Source organism: Dendronephthya gigantea, unplaced genomic scaffold (genome assembly GCF_004324835.1).
Source record: "Dendronephthya gigantea isolate DGI-Jeju-01 unplaced genomic scaffold, DenGig_1.0 000351F, whole genome shotgun sequence".
In the NCBI taxonomy this organism is placed as follows: Eukaryota; Metazoa; Cnidaria; class Anthozoa; order Malacalcyonacea; family Nephtheidae; genus Dendronephthya; species Dendronephthya gigantea.
Genome location: NW_021163361.1, coordinates 1 through 20,252, shown reverse-complemented (window position 1 = coordinate 20,252; position 20,252 = coordinate 1). Strand labels below are relative to the sequence as shown.

The window sequence follows — 20,252 nt, the reverse complement described above, 5'->3', positions numbered from 1 at the left end:
AGGAATTTCAAATCCACAAAACAAGTGTTTGTCCATAAACTGTCTCTCTCGTATATCATATTTTGTCCATACAACGTGACGAACGCTGGCGACTTTTTCATTTACAACATCTCGCAAATGTTTCTAGCAATTAATAGGTGGATATGTTTAGAAGATTAAAAAACAGGATTAAAAAGGATTAGAAAGCTCAGATCATATATAGAAATATCATATAATTTCTACAATTGGTAGTTGAAACATATAAACATATGTGAACAAATTTTTATTCCATTGAAATTCATACAAACCTCAACTTCTGGAATAACCGAAAGCATATCGCCAAGCTGTAGATACTGCGTTTTCCCACTTCTAAAAAAGTATTTAATAGAAAAGTTATTAACGGAAGTATTATACAAAGACTGTTCGTTGTACTTAAATGATATTTAACAAAATATACGCCGTAAATTTAATTTCCCTTTGTACATGTGCAATTTTAGAGATTTTTATCTTAAAGAAAGGTTGATATTCTGCAAAATAAATCAGTTGTAAAAGATTTACATTTCTAGAGCATAACCATTGATTTTACCTCACAGTTTTCTCTCTTAGCTCGGAACATCCACAAAACCATTTGCTGGGCAACTCCGTGTCTTTTTCGAGACCCACACACTGCAAGTGGTACCACTTCTTGCAGAGCGCTGAATCACACTGAACCCAGGGAACCTTTGAACTTGGCAGAGACGAATTATGGGCCTGGGGAACTTGGCAGGCCTTCGCACCACATATCTCTTCCTGATCACTGTCCAACTTTAACTGTCTTCCATTTCGTTGAATTTCGAGGCCCACCAAGCCCCCAACGCCCTCTGAGACGCCAGTCTCTGGTTTTAAGCGACTGAATGGTTGTATGGTATATACGCCCTCTTTAAACTCACCACTGCTGACGTTATCTATTTAATCAGTTAATATGTATTTGTTGTCTGATTCAAGGTATCAATTGAAATTAACCTAACCATGGGATCACTCCTGTTTAACTGCAAAAAAGGGACTGATTTCTAGGTAAACTCGCCTATACTATTCTTTCACCTATATAACTCTGCCTAACGGTAACTTATAGAGTTATACTGTTTGTTCTAAAGATTTCTCCACTCATTATTAACGCTTCATACCTGAAACTTTCGTAACATAAATCTTACGACGGAAGCTATTGCTGACATAACTGTCTTCCGTGTTGCTACCAGGTACAATCACCCCTTCTGCGACTGCAATTTCGTCTTCATTCATGATTGTAACCTTGCTCCAGAATGGATAAACTAATATGGCAACGAGACAAATATACTAAGTAAAAAGTCAGTAATATATTGGAAACCCACGTACATAAATATACCACCCTATAAAAAACTATAAAATACATTATATAATCAAGTTCAGTTGAAAATATTTACACACCAGATGGCTCTTGTGGCTTATGTACAGGTCTTCTTCCCAGCCATCTCTTTTTAGAAGGTTGTCTTAAAGGTAAGGGTGATGTTTTTTCTGGCATATCATGTTGCTCTACCAGATGATCTTCTGCACCAGCTAGCTGATCTTGAGAAACATGCGAAGATACGACTATTGTCGAAGGAGAAGAAGAGGCTGTAGTCGATGAGAAAAAGAAAGATGAGTCGGCGCAAACCTTTTAGAAGGGGAAGAATTTGAGCTTAAAGAAATGGAAGAACACAAACCTGATGGCAATGAAACAGTTGAAGTGGTGCACATTGTCATTGAGGTTAAAGAAGTGACCGTAGGTACATCAAGATCGCTTATTGAGGAGATTGGCGAGTGATGGGTGAAGAGCGAAGACGAAGATGTCAATGCAACACTTGCAGTGGATGCGGCAGCTGGCAGCAAACTACGAGGGGCAGTTTCTCTTTCCCTGCACGTTGTTTGTTTTATGCGGAATCCGATGTGGTCTCTTGACTCCAGTATTTTTTTCAATTGACCAACGCCATAGCCGCTTGGTTTTCGGAATGGAATCTCCGAAGGCAAACCATCAACTTCGAATTCATGCTTTCTTTTGTATGGGAACGGTGTGTCTTCCCCTGTAGCTTCAGCTGTATGAATAAATAGTGCATATAAGATTTCAGTGACCTTGGAAGATCGTTATAAGTGAGGGGTGGTTGATCAGTGACTTACAATATTTTGTGTTGAAAAGATCTTGTACATCCTTTCTCAGCTGATTATCTTGAGCAAACTTCCTAGTATTTTCTTCTGAACATAACAAAAAAGATTAATTAGCGAGGTCATTGAGAACCAAGACGCACGCATTCTTTCCTTAATTAAGCATAACACGTATATCATACAGTCATTACCATTGTTATTGAATAAAGAAGAGTAAAGTTGTTGTATCGTTCTATCACTCAATTTATTGGTGATGGAATCAGATTCAGCAATATAATATTTATCCTTTCTGAAACCAATAACTAATGTGTGACATCCATAATCTTCCAGTATCTTGCAAATAAAATAAAATTAATTTATAAATTGAATGTGAAACCTGCAATTAATAGGTGTAGAATATTATACCATTCAGTATCATTGTACAATTATTATTGATTCAATGATAAAGAGATGCATATAGAGCAGTTATGCATGGCATATAAAGAGATGCATATAGAGCAGTTATGCATGATATTATATATAGATAATTAAATCATGTATTATAGTTTATAAAAAATACTAATGAATTATTGCGAACTTTTATATAATCTTGCATTTACCGTATTATTGCGTAGTTTTGTAAAAATATTGCTTATTTTATGGGTTTTCTGCAGCTCTGTAAGATTTGTACTTTCCTCTTCTGCCGCCAACTGATTATATCTGGCTTTTTCTTCTGCAGGCATTTCCCTAAATTTAGCTGCTGCTTTCTTGTTGAAATTAGGTAATTCACATTCTTTTAAGGTATTTTTACCCTCTAAAAATTGTATTCCAAAAACAACATTAATTTATTAGATCAATAATCTTTTATGATACTGGTCTATATATAATTATATATATATATATATATATATATATATATATATATATATATATATATATATATATAATTATCAATGTCAACAAGTGAAAAAAGTGTGCACTGTCGATCAGCAGAGATTAGTTAGGCATGAGATACTGGTTTAGATATATATACATCTACCTAACACCAGGTATACATGGATTGTCATAATAATACATACCAATTATACTTGAGAGAAATATGACCATTCACATATACCCTAGAAATAGCTACATGTAATGATCAACTAATATATATTGATATACTGCATAATACACACCCTCAGTGGTAGCATACTCTTTCTGAAATATGTTCCATCCACATTTTGTGCGATCTTTTCGGGGAACAGTAGAATGTGCATATTTTATTGCCTCAGAAGATTTGACCCTGTGAACTTTATCTGCAGCCTTTCCTTTTCTTCTATGAGGCTGTTTGGCAATCCAGTTCTGTAAATTAATTAAATTCACACAAAAAAATTAATTGATTACTGAGTGAGTAATGACAATACATTATTTTTTAATTTTTATACTGACAGTGCATTCATTATTAGCAAGTTATGACTTATATAATGCTTTAGTGCTTTATTTCATGTCTATAAACTGCATATAGTATGAATATGTATAAAATAGTCATACCTTTATTTGTATGAATATATGCATATCATAACATGCATTAATTTATATGTTTGGCAGTAACATGAATATTTATGACCTGAATTGGCTTACACAAACCTTCACTTGCTTTTCAGTTAAACTAGTTTCTGCCGACGCAGCAGCAATCTGGCTTTCAAACTTCTTCCCAACACCAACCATACCGTTATCAAAATAAGTTAAAAGAGTTGCTTTTTGATTTTCGCTAAACGACATTGATGATTTAAAATGTGCGCTAAAATCAGTCGAATAATTTCAAAGTAAAGACCGGTGTTTATAAGAACAACTTTGTAACTTCAGCAGACGACGATGTAAGGAGAATTGTAACTTAAGGGTACTTCGTAAATACTGTATTGTTTATTGAAACAACTAATTTCCGTGTCTATTTCATAAAAAATAAGTGTATTTCAAAATAAATATGCGCACGAGAAGCACGTGGAGTACATAGCGTGTTTACATTGTACGTATTTCCGGTACTGTTGGCATGCAAGCGACGAGATTGGCCGGGATTAGTCACCTGCCGACTATAACAACTGCCGCCTGAAACTAATCTCATAGTTATTATAATAGATACATTCTGGCGAATCGCCTGCACGTGTTGTATTCACTTTGGGCATATTTCGTTTCACCTTCGAACTTCGAAGCAGTAAAGTAGAATCAATAAAGCGATCAAAATGCTAGCAAGTGTTATCTTTATCTTTACACTCATTACACATACAACTAACTGCACACGCCGAGCAGAGTAAGCCTGCACTAAAGGATTTCAAGCAGTTTCGAAATGGGCTGTTTTGTGTTTCTCCTGCTTTCAACATGCGACTATAGTTCGGTATATTGTTCATTTTTATTATTAAGAACATTTACGACACAAAATTTGCATACCTGGGCTGGCTACGCCGCTGTGAACGACGCGATCATATAACGCCTAGTAGGCGTCTTGTTGATCGCGTCGCGTAGCGACAGCGATCTATAGTTTCGGCTTGTTTTGTTTTTTTTTGTTTTCCTCTCGGGTCGACCCCCAGCGTCGCTAGCTGCAGGCCATATCACCCTAATCGGGAACCTGCGCACAGGTAAGTTGCTAGTTATATCACGTGTTGTATTCACTTTGGGCATATTTCGTTTCACCTTCGAACTTCGAAGCAGTAAAGTAGAATCAATAAAGCCATCAAAATGCTAGCAAGTGTTATGTTTATCTTTACACTCATTACACATACAACTAACTGCACACGCCGAGCAGAGTAAGCCTGCACTAAAGGATTTCAAGCAGTTTCGAAATGGGCTGTTTTGTGTTTCTCCTGCTTTCAACATGCGACTATAGTTCGGTATATTGTTCATTTTTATTATTAAGAACATTTACGACACAAAATTTGCATAGCTGGGCTGGCTACGCCGCAACCTCGTACCCAGGGTCTTTACTCTACTCGTGGGGAGAAAAGACCCTGGTTGGGGCTGGTCACGTGTCACGCGGATTTCGCGTGGTAAATTTAAATTCTTATCTGGGAGGGGTGACAGAGGAGTTGTATTGAAAATTGAAATTTAGATTGGCCATCATTTTGTTTTGATTATACAGAATTCGCAAAAGTTTGGATTTCTTTTTCGCTAATATGAACTTATATAAATCTTGGATTGAAATTAAATACATCCTGTTGTCAAACGCATCACACATGTAGTAATATTAAATTACACAAGTCAAAAATTCCGGTGAATCCGGTCAAATTTCACTCAATCGATCTCGGGTCTCGACCGCCGAAGAAACTCTACACAAAACGAAGGGAATGACTGGGAATCGACAGCTATTTCTCGCTGTAGACGTTGTAACTGTGTCGCTGATCCAGGGCAAAGTAAAAATCTCTTTCATGAAAGGAATAAGACCATTTTAAGAGACGCGGAGGTCGTTTATGGCAACGAGTTGCGACAAGACATAAACAACCTTCCACATTTGGTTTGGAGATTAAACTTTATTCAGTTCAAGAATATTGTTACCGAAACACGGCGATCATTACAAGAAGATACACGTATTAAACGTTGTGTCGAAATTTCACCTTCTGTGGCAAAACCGTCAGCCAAGGCTCGAGCGAAGCATAGATTTCAATATTGCCACTGCCGGCGATCAGTCGCCTAGTTCGAAATCGGAATTGCACGTAAGTAAATTTATTAAAATTTAACTATGTTGTTTCTTACAGAATATTCTGCGTTGATAATGAGTCATGATAGACTTAAATAAATTATGCATTTTAATCAGATTCATGTTTCATAATATGAATATGAACCATGGTTTGGTTCAGGATATTGCAGTGTTTCAAAAATTGATACATAATCAAAAAACTGTGATTTGTCTAAATAGTATGAATGATATATTACTTTTTTATAGACTGCACAAGTATTGGATATGGCAAACAAAAAACTTGAGGTTGCCAGAAGAACTGAGCCATCTGTTTGGGGGACAACACAAGGACATATGATGGATGTCAGAGGTGTTGGAAGAGTTGGCCACCAGATGGATCAACTGACACAAGAAAACATTCTTATACACTATACCTTAGCAGGTGAATTAGCTGACGAAGATTCAGAAATATAAAATATAACATTGCATGGAAAAACATTTTCAACGCAAGCAACCTCACTAATATTAGGATCATTTTCTTGAGGACTGTTCATTTATTGCTTATTAAAAATATTTATGTTTATTTATGTAGATAGAACTATTCCTACATATGCACATAAGATGGAAACGTTTAAACATTCCAAAAAACATAGTGAACAAAAAAAAACTGCGAGTTATTGAAAAGGATTTATTTGTTAGAATTTAAATGCCTGAGGGTGTATAAAGAAAACAAGATGTTTCCAAACTAATAAAATGTTGTCAAGCACAAGAGTTTATCACAACTATGTTTAAACTAATAGCCAATAAGGTCCCTTCTTTTAAAACACAATGTATATGTGATGTGCAAACATAATTAACTTAAATAAAGAAAATAAAATATATTGTTAAAAGCACATAACAATTTCTGCATGCCCTTGGAAGTTTGAAGCCTGTATATCAATCTTAACACTGCAGGGTTGTTTTCTGTCTCAAATTATCAACACGCTTGTTCTACAGCAAACTCTACAATGTCTGCTGTAAACATTTACATTTATCTTCACATGAACAAAGTTGCTTTAGGATTTCTTGCTTCATCTAAGAGGTTTGTGGGACATGGAATTGTGCACTACAAATAGCCTGGTGTCAAAATTGATTGTTTAGCATAAATATATTTTCTTTTGTCATGTTTATTGTTTTGGTTCTAACTTCTAATGCTTTTCCTATTTAGAATAGTATATTTACTCAAGTTTAAATCTGTATAAAATGGTACACAGTTTGTGTCTTTACTGCAAAACTACCTTAATTGTGAACTAGAAAATCAAATTAAAATGCTCCACAATATTAAAATGAAAATAAAGTTCATTTGTTAATGTGTCAGTGTATCAAGTTGAAATTTTTAAGTTTGTTGAACAGCATTCTAATTTTTTGTCTGCTTTTAACACACAAGCATTTAACTAGTGGTGGTGTGGAAGTCCAGCCATAGTATAGTTGGACTATAATCTTAACTAGTTTACTGATGATTATTTTTGATTTATTAAAAGCAAACTGCAATTATTTAGCATAAAAATTAAAAATTTTATGGCATTAATAAACTGTAAAAGTAAACTTGGGTGCAACAGGGTTATATTTAATATAAAACGCACAGTTTTATATACGGTAATATACCAGTAAACTATGCAATTTCTCTTCAACTATCACACGCTTGGATTCTGCTCATGTTAAGGCCAGATATTGGTCTTTCATTAAATAGTTTAATTTAAGGGCGAAACGACAATAGAAATGATGTTACAGGACAATTTTAATACTTCTCTCCAGAAAGCATTAGCATATTATTTGTCGCGCAACTTGTATTTCGCGAACACCAACATGGGCAGTAGATGAAAATTTACGGACTTTGTATATCCCTTCTCAATGCAGACATTACATTCTTCTCTAAATAGGCACTTTCCAGACAAAAAAACATGCTTTGGATTAAGAATAACTCGTTTGTTAACAAAACAGCGATATGGTCGAAGCAAGAACATAATAGCGATTTCGAATGAAAGAACGCTACAAGTGTAAGCATGTAATACGACACTCTGCCACACCCCCTGTGGCGATATAATTTTAATTGCTCACGTGACCAGCCCCAACCAGGGTCTTTTCTCCCCACGAGTAGAGTAAAGACCCTGGGTACGAGGTTGGCTACGCCGCTGTGAACGACGCGATCATATAACGCCTAGTAGGCGTCTTGTTACATATAAAGCACGTGTTTTTTTGCCTGTTGATTTCCAAAAGCTGTTTGAAAATACTGACATTTCACCCTATTGTTTCTTTAATTGACGATATTGACGATACGAATTTCTATGTTGATTTGTACTATATTACACTGGCGAAATTTGACTCATGAAATCGCAGGATCGAACTATCTAAATTTTCCCGCAAAATCCGAAAGCAACCATCCTCGTAGTACAATTTTCTTTAAGAATTAACTTCAAGATATTAAAAATTTTATAATAAAAGATAATATGAAACCAGACATTTTTCCCCGATTTTATTTTTCTGTAACTTACCCATTGCAATACCCAGGCTTGTCAAGTAGTTCACGTTGTTCCTGTGGAAAAGGGGACGCCCTTAGAATTGCCACTGATAGTGTAGTGGTATTATAGCATGTACACCGCTTAAAAATAGTAGTAATCCAGAAAAGAAGAGGGGTTAGAGACTCTCCTTTCAAAATATATTACAAAATTTCTACTTGTTTTCGTACGAAGAATTTAAAACTACGGAGTCGGGTACTGTTTTGAGGATTCAAACAAACATCTGATGTTTCTTGATGACATGTGGATTTTGAAGTTCCACTGGTATATCGCTGTAGGATGAAATAAGTTCCGATTAAATTTCCTGCAGTTACACGTAATTGTAAAGATATGAATCCGATCAGCATGAGCATATATATGTTGAGTTGAGCCTAAATTTAGTGTGTATATTTAATATAGTGAATACCAAACAATATCTGACGATACTGTATACGCCAATGGCAATGGCCGAATAGCCCAATATAAACATCTCTTAGTGGTAGTACCTTGTTGCAGCAAATTATAGTAATGACACGTCTTTGCATGATAACACCTTTGTACGGCACAAATGCCTCTGAAAATAGTCAAGAGAACTTTCATGAACTGTGGGGATTACTACCTTATTTTAAGGGCAAAATATCGCGAGGGTGGTTATACAACCTGTGCACCTATACAGTAGATAGTAAATTATTCAGTGTATCGACCGTGTAAGAAAATGGGTACATGGTATGTAGAATTTGAGCTACAAGCCTATTTACCAACGGTCAATGAAGTCATTTACACTTGCCTTGGCCGTGTGTGTTTCTTGTTCAAGAACCTGGGGTGAATGCACAGCTGGTCACCTGATCCTGGCACACATACTTTCGGTCTCAAACAAAAATCAATAGAAAACGTCAATTTCAACAGTTAAATCTTCGTTTCCCGGTTTTGCTGACCTAAACGTGAGAAACACAGGAGTTTCTTGTAAAACACCGAGGCTCGTATCAATTTTTTTGACGATCTGTTATCAGGATGTGTTTGACTTGTATGTTTCGATCATAGTTTCATGTCCATAGCTTGTTTCATGTCCAGGATGCACGAAATTATTCCTAACTTTTAATTCTAAACCTCACCCTAACCCTGACCTAATTGCTTATACTAAAAGATTTGAATCAAGGATTATATTCGCGGACACTGGACATGAAATTATTACCTATTTCCACCAAATCTGACAGGTTTTCAGCAGATTCGCCAACAAGCTTATTACTATACAAGGTTTAAACTTGACAAGCCGTCTTAAATGTATGTGTTTAAAGACTTTGGTATTAATACGTCGAAAAAATACAGTAGACACCATACCTTTCTTTGGCAAACGACAAGAAACAGCACCCTTGTTCTCTGGGTTGCGAACGTTTTCATAAAATCCTTCCATTGCCTAAAACAGACCATAAATCCTTTGACAAACCTCAATCAGCTTGTTCATTGCGAGTTATTTAGTTGAACATAACCTCCTGATCAAAATGATCCGTTTTTCGTCCTCGTAAAAACGTACAGATGAACTGTTTAACTATATATTCATTTGTTAAAAAGTCTAGTCTTAAGATTTCGCTGGATGGCAATAGAACTAACCTCTGTAAATTCGTTTTTTCGTCGTGGCTCAACAAAAATAGTTTTTTGTGTCTCAACTCGGTTCCATAGACCAAAACTCTTACAAAACAAAGGATAATCATTGTGAATTAACGTAACGGACTAGGATATGAAATATCGTTCCTATATCAGTTTTAACAACACACAAAACCCTAACCGATTTAGAATTTCGACCTAAGGAAGCACCATCAAAAGGTCCAGTAAGATTAATCTGTATAAAAATCACATTAGCTGTATTTATACAGGAGACGAACAATTCATCTGGACGAACCTGGGCAAATTTTATATTAAAAGGTAACATGAAACCAGACATTTTCCTACGATTTAATTTTTTTAACTTACCTATTGCAATCCCCATTTTTGTCAAGTAGTTCACGTTGTTCCTGTGGAAAAGGGGACGCCCTTAGAATTGCCACTGATAGTGTAGTGGTATTATTGCATGTACACCGCTTAAAAGTAGTAGTAATCCAGAAACGATGAGGGGTTAGATACTCTTCTTTCAAAATATATATTAAAAAAATTTCTACCTGTTTTTGTACGAAGAGTTTAGAACTTTTGAGGATTCCAACAAATATCTGATGTTTCTTAATGACATGTAGATTTTGAAGTTCCACTGGTATATCGCTGTAGCATGAAAAGTTCTGATCAGATTTCCTGGAGCCACACGTAATTGTAAAGATATGAATCCGATCAGCATAACTATAGGGAATAGCCCAACTAGCAGAGAATAGCCTAAAATACGAGTTTCCCAATTAGAATATGAAATCAGTTTGTAATTCCTCAGATTTGTTGTAGAATTATACAGTAGAACTTCTTAAGAGCGTCAAAAAGTAATGAAGAGCCGTTATAGGTTTCCTAAATCAATCACCGTTATTAAAAAATGACTATACAAAAGATCATCTTGTAGCTTAATGGTATGGTGGACGTAATTGATCACCTTTGTCGTCACCAGCTGCTTTGCTGGTTGACCAAACATCAAGTTGCTTCCTCTTCCAACCGTCATTCGCTGGCTGTTGAACATGAACCTAAAAAACACGAAACTTAATTTAGCTACAGCAATACATGAATTGTCTCATTTTTCATTAACTACCTGCCATGCAGAGTTTACTTTTAATACACACAGGTTGAGATGATTGCACCGTAAATGTGCCAGCTTGTTGCACATCTTTCTTTTCGCTCGACCCTAATGCATCGCCGTTCTGAAAAACTACCTGGGATGCAATAATGTGGAAAGATTGGACTAGATTAAATTATCCGTGAAAATGATTGTTTACGAAAATGATTGTTTACAACAATTACGACACAAAGGAAACCAGGTTAACGACTGTTTGAAGACATGTAGATAAGTGGAGTTACAAGAAAGCTATTACAGCAATGAACGTCAAAAAATATCAACATACGAGCCCTTTCCCCAAATTTCTACCACAAAGTCTTCTATCATGTCAAAGACTACTGTATACGTACTTTCAAGGCGTCTGCAAACTGTCTTTGTATTGCACCACCAATTTGATCTACATTGAAGAAGATTTGCTTAAATAATGTATGCATTTCATTTCCCAGTTTTAACAATATTTTGCTGCAATACTGGCATATTGAATCATGCAGAGCTTGCTCCAACTCAATAATCGCCTAAAATCCTTTGCACATCCAAATTTAACAAATGAAATGTTGAAACAAGCTCGGAAACAACTTCATCAACTCACTTGCAACGGACAATGAAATCACTTTCTCGAGTGATTTCGTACTTTGACCAGAAGTTCGAAAATGTAACTGGGTGACAAAAAGACAAAAGACTGCAAAAGTTAAGGCATTTCTAACGAGGCTGCAGTCATATAATGCTTGTTTCAACAATGTTTTCAAATAAATTGTATACTGCACCTGCCGGGATGTGTAATTATTTGGACGATGAAGATGTTACAGTATGCAATTCTTCCTCTAGCTTCAAGACCAAGTCTGGAAAATAAACAAAATTGACCCAATTATAATACGAAATCAGGCTAGCAAATCACGTCAAAAAGAGGAGGCTGGGTATTATAAATGAACTAGCCGTAATCTGATTGGCTTGATAACCGATGCAAATCACTAGCTGTCCGCTGAACTGCGTACAGCTGAGAAGAGGTATACAAAAATATTCCTAGCCACCATTTTAGTATTCCTCAATTTCCATTCGTGGCTTCACCTACTACACGTTCCAGGTATATTTTTATTGATTATATTTACAAGAGGCCCATTTTGATGTGCGGTTTCAATCCTGATATCATGACTGGCAACCGAAAGCTATACATATACCTTTTATGTATGCGATTTCCTGTTTATCCAAATCTCCATCATCTGGTAAACAGAAATACGAGATTTTTAACACAGCTGATTGTACAAAAAGGCGATCAACTATGGTTAGCGGCAAAATTGCTCAATAAGAATCCTCTCTTTAGGGGGTACATTGATATTTCGCAAAAGATTTCTTAATTTACGAAACTTTAAGAAACATACCAGGAAGAAATTCTAACAGTGGTATGACAACTTGAGGCGTTGGCGAAAGTTTAGTAAACTTTTCCAAATAGCTATGTTGGGAGCAGTCTTTTGAATTTAACTTCGAAGTCGTATCTCCGATGCAATAGACGTCCGATAGCGATTGTTATAATGAGTTTTTATGTGGTACACTAATATATTGAATATTCGTTCTGCAATTACATAATAGGAAAGAGAGAATAAAAAAATTATATTTTATATAACACTAGTGTAAAATGAATGATAAATGGAACTGTACAGCAAAATAGGCTATTACTCCCGACAATAATGTTGCACAGAAGCAAGACATTAAATATCTCAGAAATATTTGGACTAAAGACCCCGGAATACCACTAAACGATAGCAGTTGAAACGATTGTTTGAATAGTATATTCCAACCAGCATATAGTTATAACCTGCATTGTATTATAAGTAAAAACAATAATCAAAATAATAGGTTGCTTTGTTATCTCAAATTACTCACCCATAGCAAGATATATTTTAGAAATTCCATATCTTTTTGCTTTTTTGGTACTCTGTTGTCTTCGAATCGTCCCAATTTTACATGTTATCAATCTGTTGTAATTCTGAGTAATTCTTGGGCTAGGATGTGCAAAAGAATCGAAGAAATAGCATTTCATAAGTGCTAAGCGATAATCGTTGGTAAGCACGTGCTTAAGACAAACTCGAATAGGAACTAGGTCAGAATTTCGGCTTTTTGCCCGAATTTGTTTTCCATATTTTTATTATAATGAAATATTATTGCCGGTGATGCGATAATTCATATCATCAGGTATGTTTATATAAAAAATCGGCAAAAATCTTCTAAAGGCTCGATTTTGACGCTAAATATATCAAAATAGTACTGAATATTTGATCTAAACCACTGCAACCGGTTTTCGTTTGCATTTTGGGCAATATCCTAAGGATTAGGCCGCTTTGATGTGTAATATTGAATATATAAAACGCGTGAATAACATACCTGTGAATAGCTATGTATGCATGGCGGTAAAACGCCATATTTCCACTGGAATTTGCGATATTTAGCCTTGAAATTTACTACATTTGCGATTTTGTCAGTTTTTATATTTACTATTATTCCATGCCATGCCCAATTCGACAATATTCTGAAAGGTTCAGTAGTTTAATGTACCACATAATTCAAATGCTACAACAGTTTGAAAGATTTACTTGCCTTTTAAATTCCGACTTTCCTGCTCGATGGGGTTCTGAAGCTAGTGGGAAAATAAAGCCTTTTAATAATGATTGAACTGTAATTTTTTGTGAACTTCATCAGAGAAATAATCGAACAAATACACACATACTGTGATACATTGGCTTGGAATATGCTCCAAAACGTGTGTGAAATCGAACATTTGTTGTGCAATCACCTTGCAAATATCACAGAAACGGGATAAAAATTTGAATATAGATTAACCAATCTGATTGGTTTTTATTGAACCAATCGTGGAGTACAAAAATTGACCAATGACAAATTGACCTGTGCACAGAAATAACCAATCAAGTTGTCTTAATTTTGCTGAATTATGCAAGAGCCTACAGGCTATAAAACAGAGCCGTCTGCAACCGTTTTCTTCAGGTGAGTGAGTTCTTTCTTTTAGGTAGGATCAAGGTATGTGTAATTATTTTTTTAATAGAAGTAGATCCCCGTGGCCACTCTGTTAGCTAAGAATCTCTGTCCCCGTATCTGGAAACACGGCTCACTGCTTGTCTAACTGTGTTTTGCTCTTCGTTTTCTAGGGAGCTACTAATACTTTTTTTTGTGTTTTTCAGACAAAGACGATCGTAGTTTAGTTTCAGTATCCAACCCTAAGAAGCCACCCCAAACCCATGCCGTCAGTTAAACCCTAGCCACAATTGCCTTCAAGCTAATTGTGAATGCTTGCTTTTCTAGGAACAACTCACCATATTTTTTGTCGTTTCAGCTACAGAGTTAGTGGGTTGTGGGTTGTTGGATGTTGTGTCGTCGGTTGTGTGTTTTGTGTTGTACGTTCGTATTGTCTGCCAGTCGGTTTGCGAGTTGCCCTGTAGCTCTCGCTTTTTCCTGGCCACACAAAGAACACATTTTGGATACTCCTTTTTAGGAGATTGGGTTCGATTCCCATGAATGTGTCAATTTTGCGCTGATATCTAATGTGGTCCGTCTCTAATACAAAAGCACAACATCCAACGGACAATCTGCATCCTTTCACCACACCAACTACAAGTGTTGTCCTCATACAACAGAATGGAACTTCCAACAGAGTAAGGAGTAACCAATACCCAAGACGAAGTTCTCGTAACTTCTCAAACAGGACAGGATGCGGCACTTGAGGGATCCTCTCAGTTAGACGTCCGATCAGAGGATATTTCAAAGTGGTAAGCTGATTTAAACTTGTGATTACTGTGCGAATACTTCACCCATTTTAATAAATATGAGACCACTAAACTCATTGCTGTCTGCTCGTAAACGGCGCACACAGATAATTTCGATTTTATCTGGAAGTATTTTATCAAATCAACCAGAAATTGTGTTATCTCAAAGAAAAAACATTTACCTATTTGTATAAATTTAGTTCATTTCAAAAGCTTTCCTATAAGCCAAGATATTTATTGCCGAACTTGTACTTTTTAAAGTTGAATTTTAGAGAAGCGAAAATACGCAAAGCCTTCCAAAAATCTCGCCTAAAAACCTCCAAATATTTCTAGTATACATTGGGATCAATATTTTCATCTATTTTACTTGAAATACAGTCGCTTTGGCGATTTGTAGTGATATTTCCAACAAACGTGTTTACAAATGGAAACTGGAAAATGTGCATATAATTATCACCATATTGGCGAAAATTTGACAATTATGACTTCTAGGGATAATTTTACCCCGGAAATCGATTACCGGGCTTATTTTACCCCCACGGGGTAGGCAACGTTACGTTTTTGATACCTCTAACCTCACGTGACAACCACATGTGCGTGCGGCTGAGCAACGCCTCGCTATACACAATAACAAATAAAAAAAGCTATATTTTTCGAGTTTTTCTGCCCATCCTGACTTAAAAACTATCAGAAAAGATAACTAAAGCCTTTACAGTTTACATGTAACAGTTAAAAAACGACAGGATAAAATTAACGAAGAAAATAACGAAATTCCAAAGGTGAGTTATATTTCCGTTTTTAATCCCATGTAATTTGATATGATTTTTAGAGCTGCGCTGCAGTGTCAGGTTAACAGCAATATTGATTAATTTCTGGATTAAAACAGAAGCGATTGGGTTAAAGTATTTTTCTTCAGCTATATTTTGGTGGTATTTTTGTGCTTTTTAAATTAAACGGATTAATTTAAAAATTAAAAAACCAAGATAATTTCATGATATCTGGGGATGGAAGGCATGACAAGAATTATGCCTACACACTATTTTGCTGTACAGTTCCATATGTCATTTATTTTACACTAGTGTTATCAAAAATAGATTTATTTTTCTCCCTTTCCTATTATGTAATTGCCATTTACCAATATACAGGGTTTGGGGTATTATGTGAATATGAAAGAAAACAGCCTCCATTTTGTTCGGTTTATTCTTTTTGTTATAGAAGTCACAAAATACATGCTGTTACTATACAGTATAGGGCCTTGTGATTCATATACAATTATAGTTTCAATTGTGTGAAAGTGATGTTCTTGTAATCTCAATTGTAGATTCTATTGCATATAGAACATATCTTTGAGAATTGAAGTTTATGGCGGTTCCTCAGGTATGTTCTAGCAATTCACTGAAATATTATTGCTCGCTAAGGAATGTTGTCCCACGGTAGCGGTACGCACGAACCTGGGATGTCACAATGCTGATAACCTCGCAACTATGGACAATAATATATTAGAAATACATGCATGCAGCAACCCCTCGCTATTTTAAACCAAGTACACAATTTCCTGAGTTAACCTGACCTAAACTTATATTATGAAATGACACAAAACTCAAATCAGTCTTATTATATTTTACCGAGTATATTATAGCTAATGTTTCCATCATTCGATACAAAAATAATCATAAAGCTAGTCTAAACATTGCCCGTTCAATTTAGTGTAAACATTGCCCGCTGCATTATACCATGCCAGCAATTAAGTAACGGTTTAAAATCGAAGTTTCGAACGATTAAAACAGTACAAAATCTTCACAGACAAAGAAAAATTAAACTTCATATGTTATTTTATTCTGTATTTTGCAGTCGACAACGGCGGCAAAAAGTTTTATACTTTATAAATATAGTGTATATTTTTGATACCAAAATTCAAATTACACTTTCAAAAACACTTTTTGAAGTTAAAGCAAAGGTGTAATAGCCTTTCACAGGTTTATGCGTTTGCATAAAAAGCTGAAAATTTAACAAATAAACGGCATACAAAGCTGAAAAGTATACAAATACGGCTCATTCTTATCGCGAAACAAATACGAAATAAACAAAGTAAACACGTACATTATGTCTTTGAGAACATTTATAAGTTTGCTGATTATGAATTATTGTTCATCTTTGCTAACTGTCATGCTTCATATATCTTGTTTCTTCTCGTTTTACTTTCTTTGCACAAAGTTTATGAAACGCTTTTACAAAACTGTTTACGAAATGACAGTTAATATAAATTGCTGACGTTCTCATTGAAATACAAAATTTCTGTCTTAGCCAATCAGAACGTTCGTTGATTACCAGACGTTACTCGCGCATGCGCATAACTTACAAAACCACCCAACGTCGACCGTCCATGACAAAGAATTTGGACAACTTCGGATTCGCCTATGTTCTACCGGGTTTCGGGTGTAATTCCTAATCTCCGAGCGGAATTAGTACCCTCGCAGGCGCTCCGCGCCCGCTCGGGGATTAATTTACTTGTTCCTTGTTTCTCAATTTTAGATCAAATAAATTATGGCAACCCAGGAATCGCTAACAATTATTACCTTTCTCTTATCACTGACTACACCTCCATCCATCGCTGTGCCATACATGGATTTGATGGACTGACATACCAAGCAAGGTAAATATTGCAGGCTACATGGTATATGTTCAGTTTATTATTATGTCATATTAAGACTGTTGGACATTATATTTTTATTCAGTAATTCCCCTATATGGGAATGTGATAAAATTCGAAGTTAACGCCCAGTAAAGATTTCACAAAATCAATTGAAATAACGCTGTACCTCGACTGGTTTCAATTCTGGAGGCCCCATATATGGCACAATTATCTGCATTATCGTTTCATTTTTGTTGATGATTGTTTCGATGGTGTTTTGGTGCCGGAAGATAGAATAATTGATACTAATTATTGCCCCCCGTACTGAAGACACATAACATCCCAGATAATAGCAACAAGTGTTGGGAATGCGGATAAGTCGACAGGACATGGTCGCTTAAATGAGGCAGCTTCTTGATCTGCACGGAAAAATTACCAGGACCAATGCATTCAAATTGACTTCGGCAAGAAAGATGTTGTCGGAGCGATTTCACTCAAAGTCGCCGTAATTATAATTAGTGGGTGAAGACCTACTCTGTATCCTATAGTTCCGACGGGCAAAAATTCGCTCATAACAAAATAAATGGATTAGTCAGGGTTAGCTGGATTAATAAGCAAGGCTCCTACAGATTACCCTCTCACGTTATATGAATCACATCATTTCCATGCGGTCATATATAACTTTTAATGTGTGATTAAGATTAATTGTTTAACAAATTACTCATTTCATTAGAGACTCACTAGTGGAAAATGTCCTATCACCAACTCTAACCGCGCTTTACATCCGCATTCATCCAAAGACATGGTACGCAACATATCTTTAAGAATTGAAGTTTATAGCTGTTCTTCAGGTATGTTCTAGCAATTCACTGAAATACTATTTGTTCACTAAGGAATGAGAAATCACTGAGAGACCCATCTGACTGAAATATATAGCGAAAATATTTCAATAAGTGGCTTATGTAAGAGTGAGTTTTTGATTTAGAAATAAATTGTTTACACGATGAATTTTTTTTCTATTTTTCCATTCTTACCCCTCCAGCGGGTTTGTCAGGTTTTTTACTAACCTAGGCGCATTGGAATACAAGTAAAAATAAGGCGTGTTTTAGAAGTTATACCTGGACGGGGAATCCAGCATATCATTTTGAGGAACAAAGCTATTATAGCGGTATATACTCAGGGCTATCACAATCAAGTTTAGTGTTATCGCTTGATTTAATGTTTGCTGCACGGTTGGATTCTCACAATTAAAAGAAAATCAAGCGAAAAGTTTTACACGTACAAAAGTATAGGTATGGAACTGTTCTTTAATTTATCGGAAGAACTAGCGCGTTTTTAACCCACCACGTGTGTCAATGAGGATGCATATTCCTTCGATGTGATCTTACATGAAGCATTTTCAGCCATGCTATGCAAATTTTATGTTATTATCATATTAATTTCTTTAGAAATTCATTGTTTTCACAGTGAATGAACTCCAAAATATTAGCAGAGTATGACTAAATTGTCGTGTTGGCTACGCAACTGAGTATTTTATTTGCTCGCAGAGACTCGTCTGTCGAACGTGACCGTCGGCTAGTCTTCACCATTAACGCAAAAAACGTTCGCAGAATGCGCTCTGCTTTCGTGAAACGAAATCACGGACAAAACTCGGAATTGAGATTAAGTTCAATACACAACCGACACAAACCTTTATAAGAGTTTCGTCATCCGAGGAACACAATAAAACATTTTCTGGCTAGAGAAGAAAAAGTTAAATTATGGTCGTTAAAGATTAGGATATAAAGACTACTAGTAGTGATAAATAAATAAGTGCGCGCTTACCTTCCAATCCCTGTGGGTGATGCCATTTTCATGTAAGTGCTAAAAATACGAAACAGTATGAATAAAGTTAGTTTAGTTCAGGCTCCTGTAGTAACACTGGATCAATAACAGATGATCCTTAGCTTGGTGTCATTAAAAGCGCCAATCTCTTCCTGACATTTTCCATAAACTTTAGTCATCGCCTGTGAATAAAATATTCCAACTTGTTTCATTCATTCTTCGAAGTCTACACATGGCTAGACTCTCGCTAAACGACATCCTCACCTGAAGGCACACTGCTTTCATAGTTGGTTTAGTTGTCAATCGGAATCTGTGGTAAAGATCGTTAAACAACTCGAGCCTGAAAACAAAATAGAAAAGTCGATCGAATCGTGAATTGTTTCATCCATGATTCTATACTTCTCTACTACATACTGCAGGACAAATAACATTGTGCGAACTGTGCAGCATGCAATATGGAAAATAGGACGCTGAGGTATATTATATATTAGGTATCTAGAATCGTTTTTATGCAGCGGGAAGCAAGACAGTAGTTTGAATATTTGCAAATCCTGATAGATAAATGTCGTGGACTCACACATTTGTTATCGGCGTCTCCCCGTCGTTTTGTTCCAACAAGACTCTCAAATAATAGTCGCCTGATAGGAGAGATACGTTACTGAGTTTGATTGCTATTGAGGGATAGCCGGGGGGGGCGCTTTAAGAAGAACTGTTAAAAAGCTAGAGCAGTATAAGGATTATCACTAACCTATTTTCAGTTGATCATCTAACCATTCATACAGGACTTCAAACTAAAGGTGATTCCAAAAAACAACGTAGTTTCCACTCAGATCTTTTTCCATTGCAAATGCGCGCATCTCAGATTCGAGAGCCCCAGAAGTTCCTCTCGCGTCTGTCACATTGAAAACAAAATAAATTGTTTCAAACTCTTTTACGAGAACAGTTTAGAGAAAGAGGTCAGGACTATTGAATTTGTCTTGTTATACTCATA

General features: G+C 35.8%; 2 protein-coding genes and 1 long non-coding RNA gene across 3 annotated transcripts; all 3 read right to left on the bottom strand.

Moving 5' to 3' along the window:
* Positions 1-1,128: 1,128 nt before the first annotated feature.
* Positions 1,129-3,963, bottom strand: LOC114542438. Its single transcript, XM_028561985.1, has 8 exons — positions 3,742-3,963; positions 3,291-3,456; positions 2,733-2,926; positions 2,325-2,466; positions 2,149-2,223; positions 1,698-2,066; positions 1,423-1,608; positions 1,129-1,286 (listed from the first exon to the last, which is right to left on the bottom strand). Exons 1-8 carry the CDS (start codon positions 3,874-3,876, stop codon positions 1,129-1,131), a joined length of 1,425 nt encoding a protein of 474 aa, XP_028417786.1. The 5' UTR covers positions 3,877-3,963.
* A 5,132-nt stretch (positions 3,964-9,095) lies between these two features.
* On the bottom strand, positions 9,096-12,066 carry LOC114542446. Its single transcript, XM_028561992.1, has 9 exons — positions 12,028-12,066; positions 11,625-11,799; positions 11,386-11,432; positions 10,859-10,946; positions 10,449-10,653; positions 10,264-10,304; positions 9,904-9,981; positions 9,634-9,709; positions 9,096-9,230 (listed from the first exon to the last, which is right to left on the bottom strand). The coding sequence occupies exons 1-7, from the start codon at positions 12,064-12,066 to the stop codon at positions 9,956-9,958; spliced, it is 621 nt and encodes a 206-aa protein (XP_028417793.1). The 3' UTR covers positions 9,096-9,230; positions 9,634-9,709; positions 9,904-9,955.
* Positions 12,067-19,342: 7,276 nt separating this feature from the next.
* On the bottom strand, positions 19,343-19,877 carry LOC114542439. Its single transcript, XR_003689634.1, has 3 exons — positions 19,839-19,877; positions 19,526-19,601; positions 19,343-19,443 (listed from the first exon to the last, which is right to left on the bottom strand). It is a non-coding gene; the product is annotated as an uncharacterized LOC114542439 (long non-coding RNA).
* Positions 19,878-20,252: the final 375 nt, after the last annotated feature.

Coding starts and splice junctions, on each gene's coding strand:
- LOC114542438 (XM_028561985.1), bottom strand. CDS start 3,876: ATGTCGTTTAGCGAAAATCAAAAAGCAACTCTTTTAACTTATTTTGAT. Junction 2,067..2,148: donor TCTTTTCAACACAAAATATT/GTAAGTCACTGA, acceptor TTATTCATACAG/CTGAAGCTACAGGGGAAGAC. Junction 1,287..1,422: donor TAAGCCACAAGAGCCATCTG/GTGTGTAAATAT, acceptor TTGCCATATTAG/TTTATCCATTCTGGAGCAAG.
- LOC114542446 (XM_028561992.1), bottom strand. CDS start 12,066: ATGGTGGCTAGGAATATTTTTGTATACCTCTTCTCAGCT. Junction 10,947..11,385: donor AGTTTGCAGACGCCTTGAAA/GTACGTATACAG, acceptor CGTGTTTTTTAG/GTTCATGTTCAACAGCCAGC. Junction 9,982..10,263: donor AAAAATGGGGATTGCAATAG/GTAAGTTAAAAA, acceptor TTGTTTTGTAAG/AGTTTTGGTCTATGGAACCG.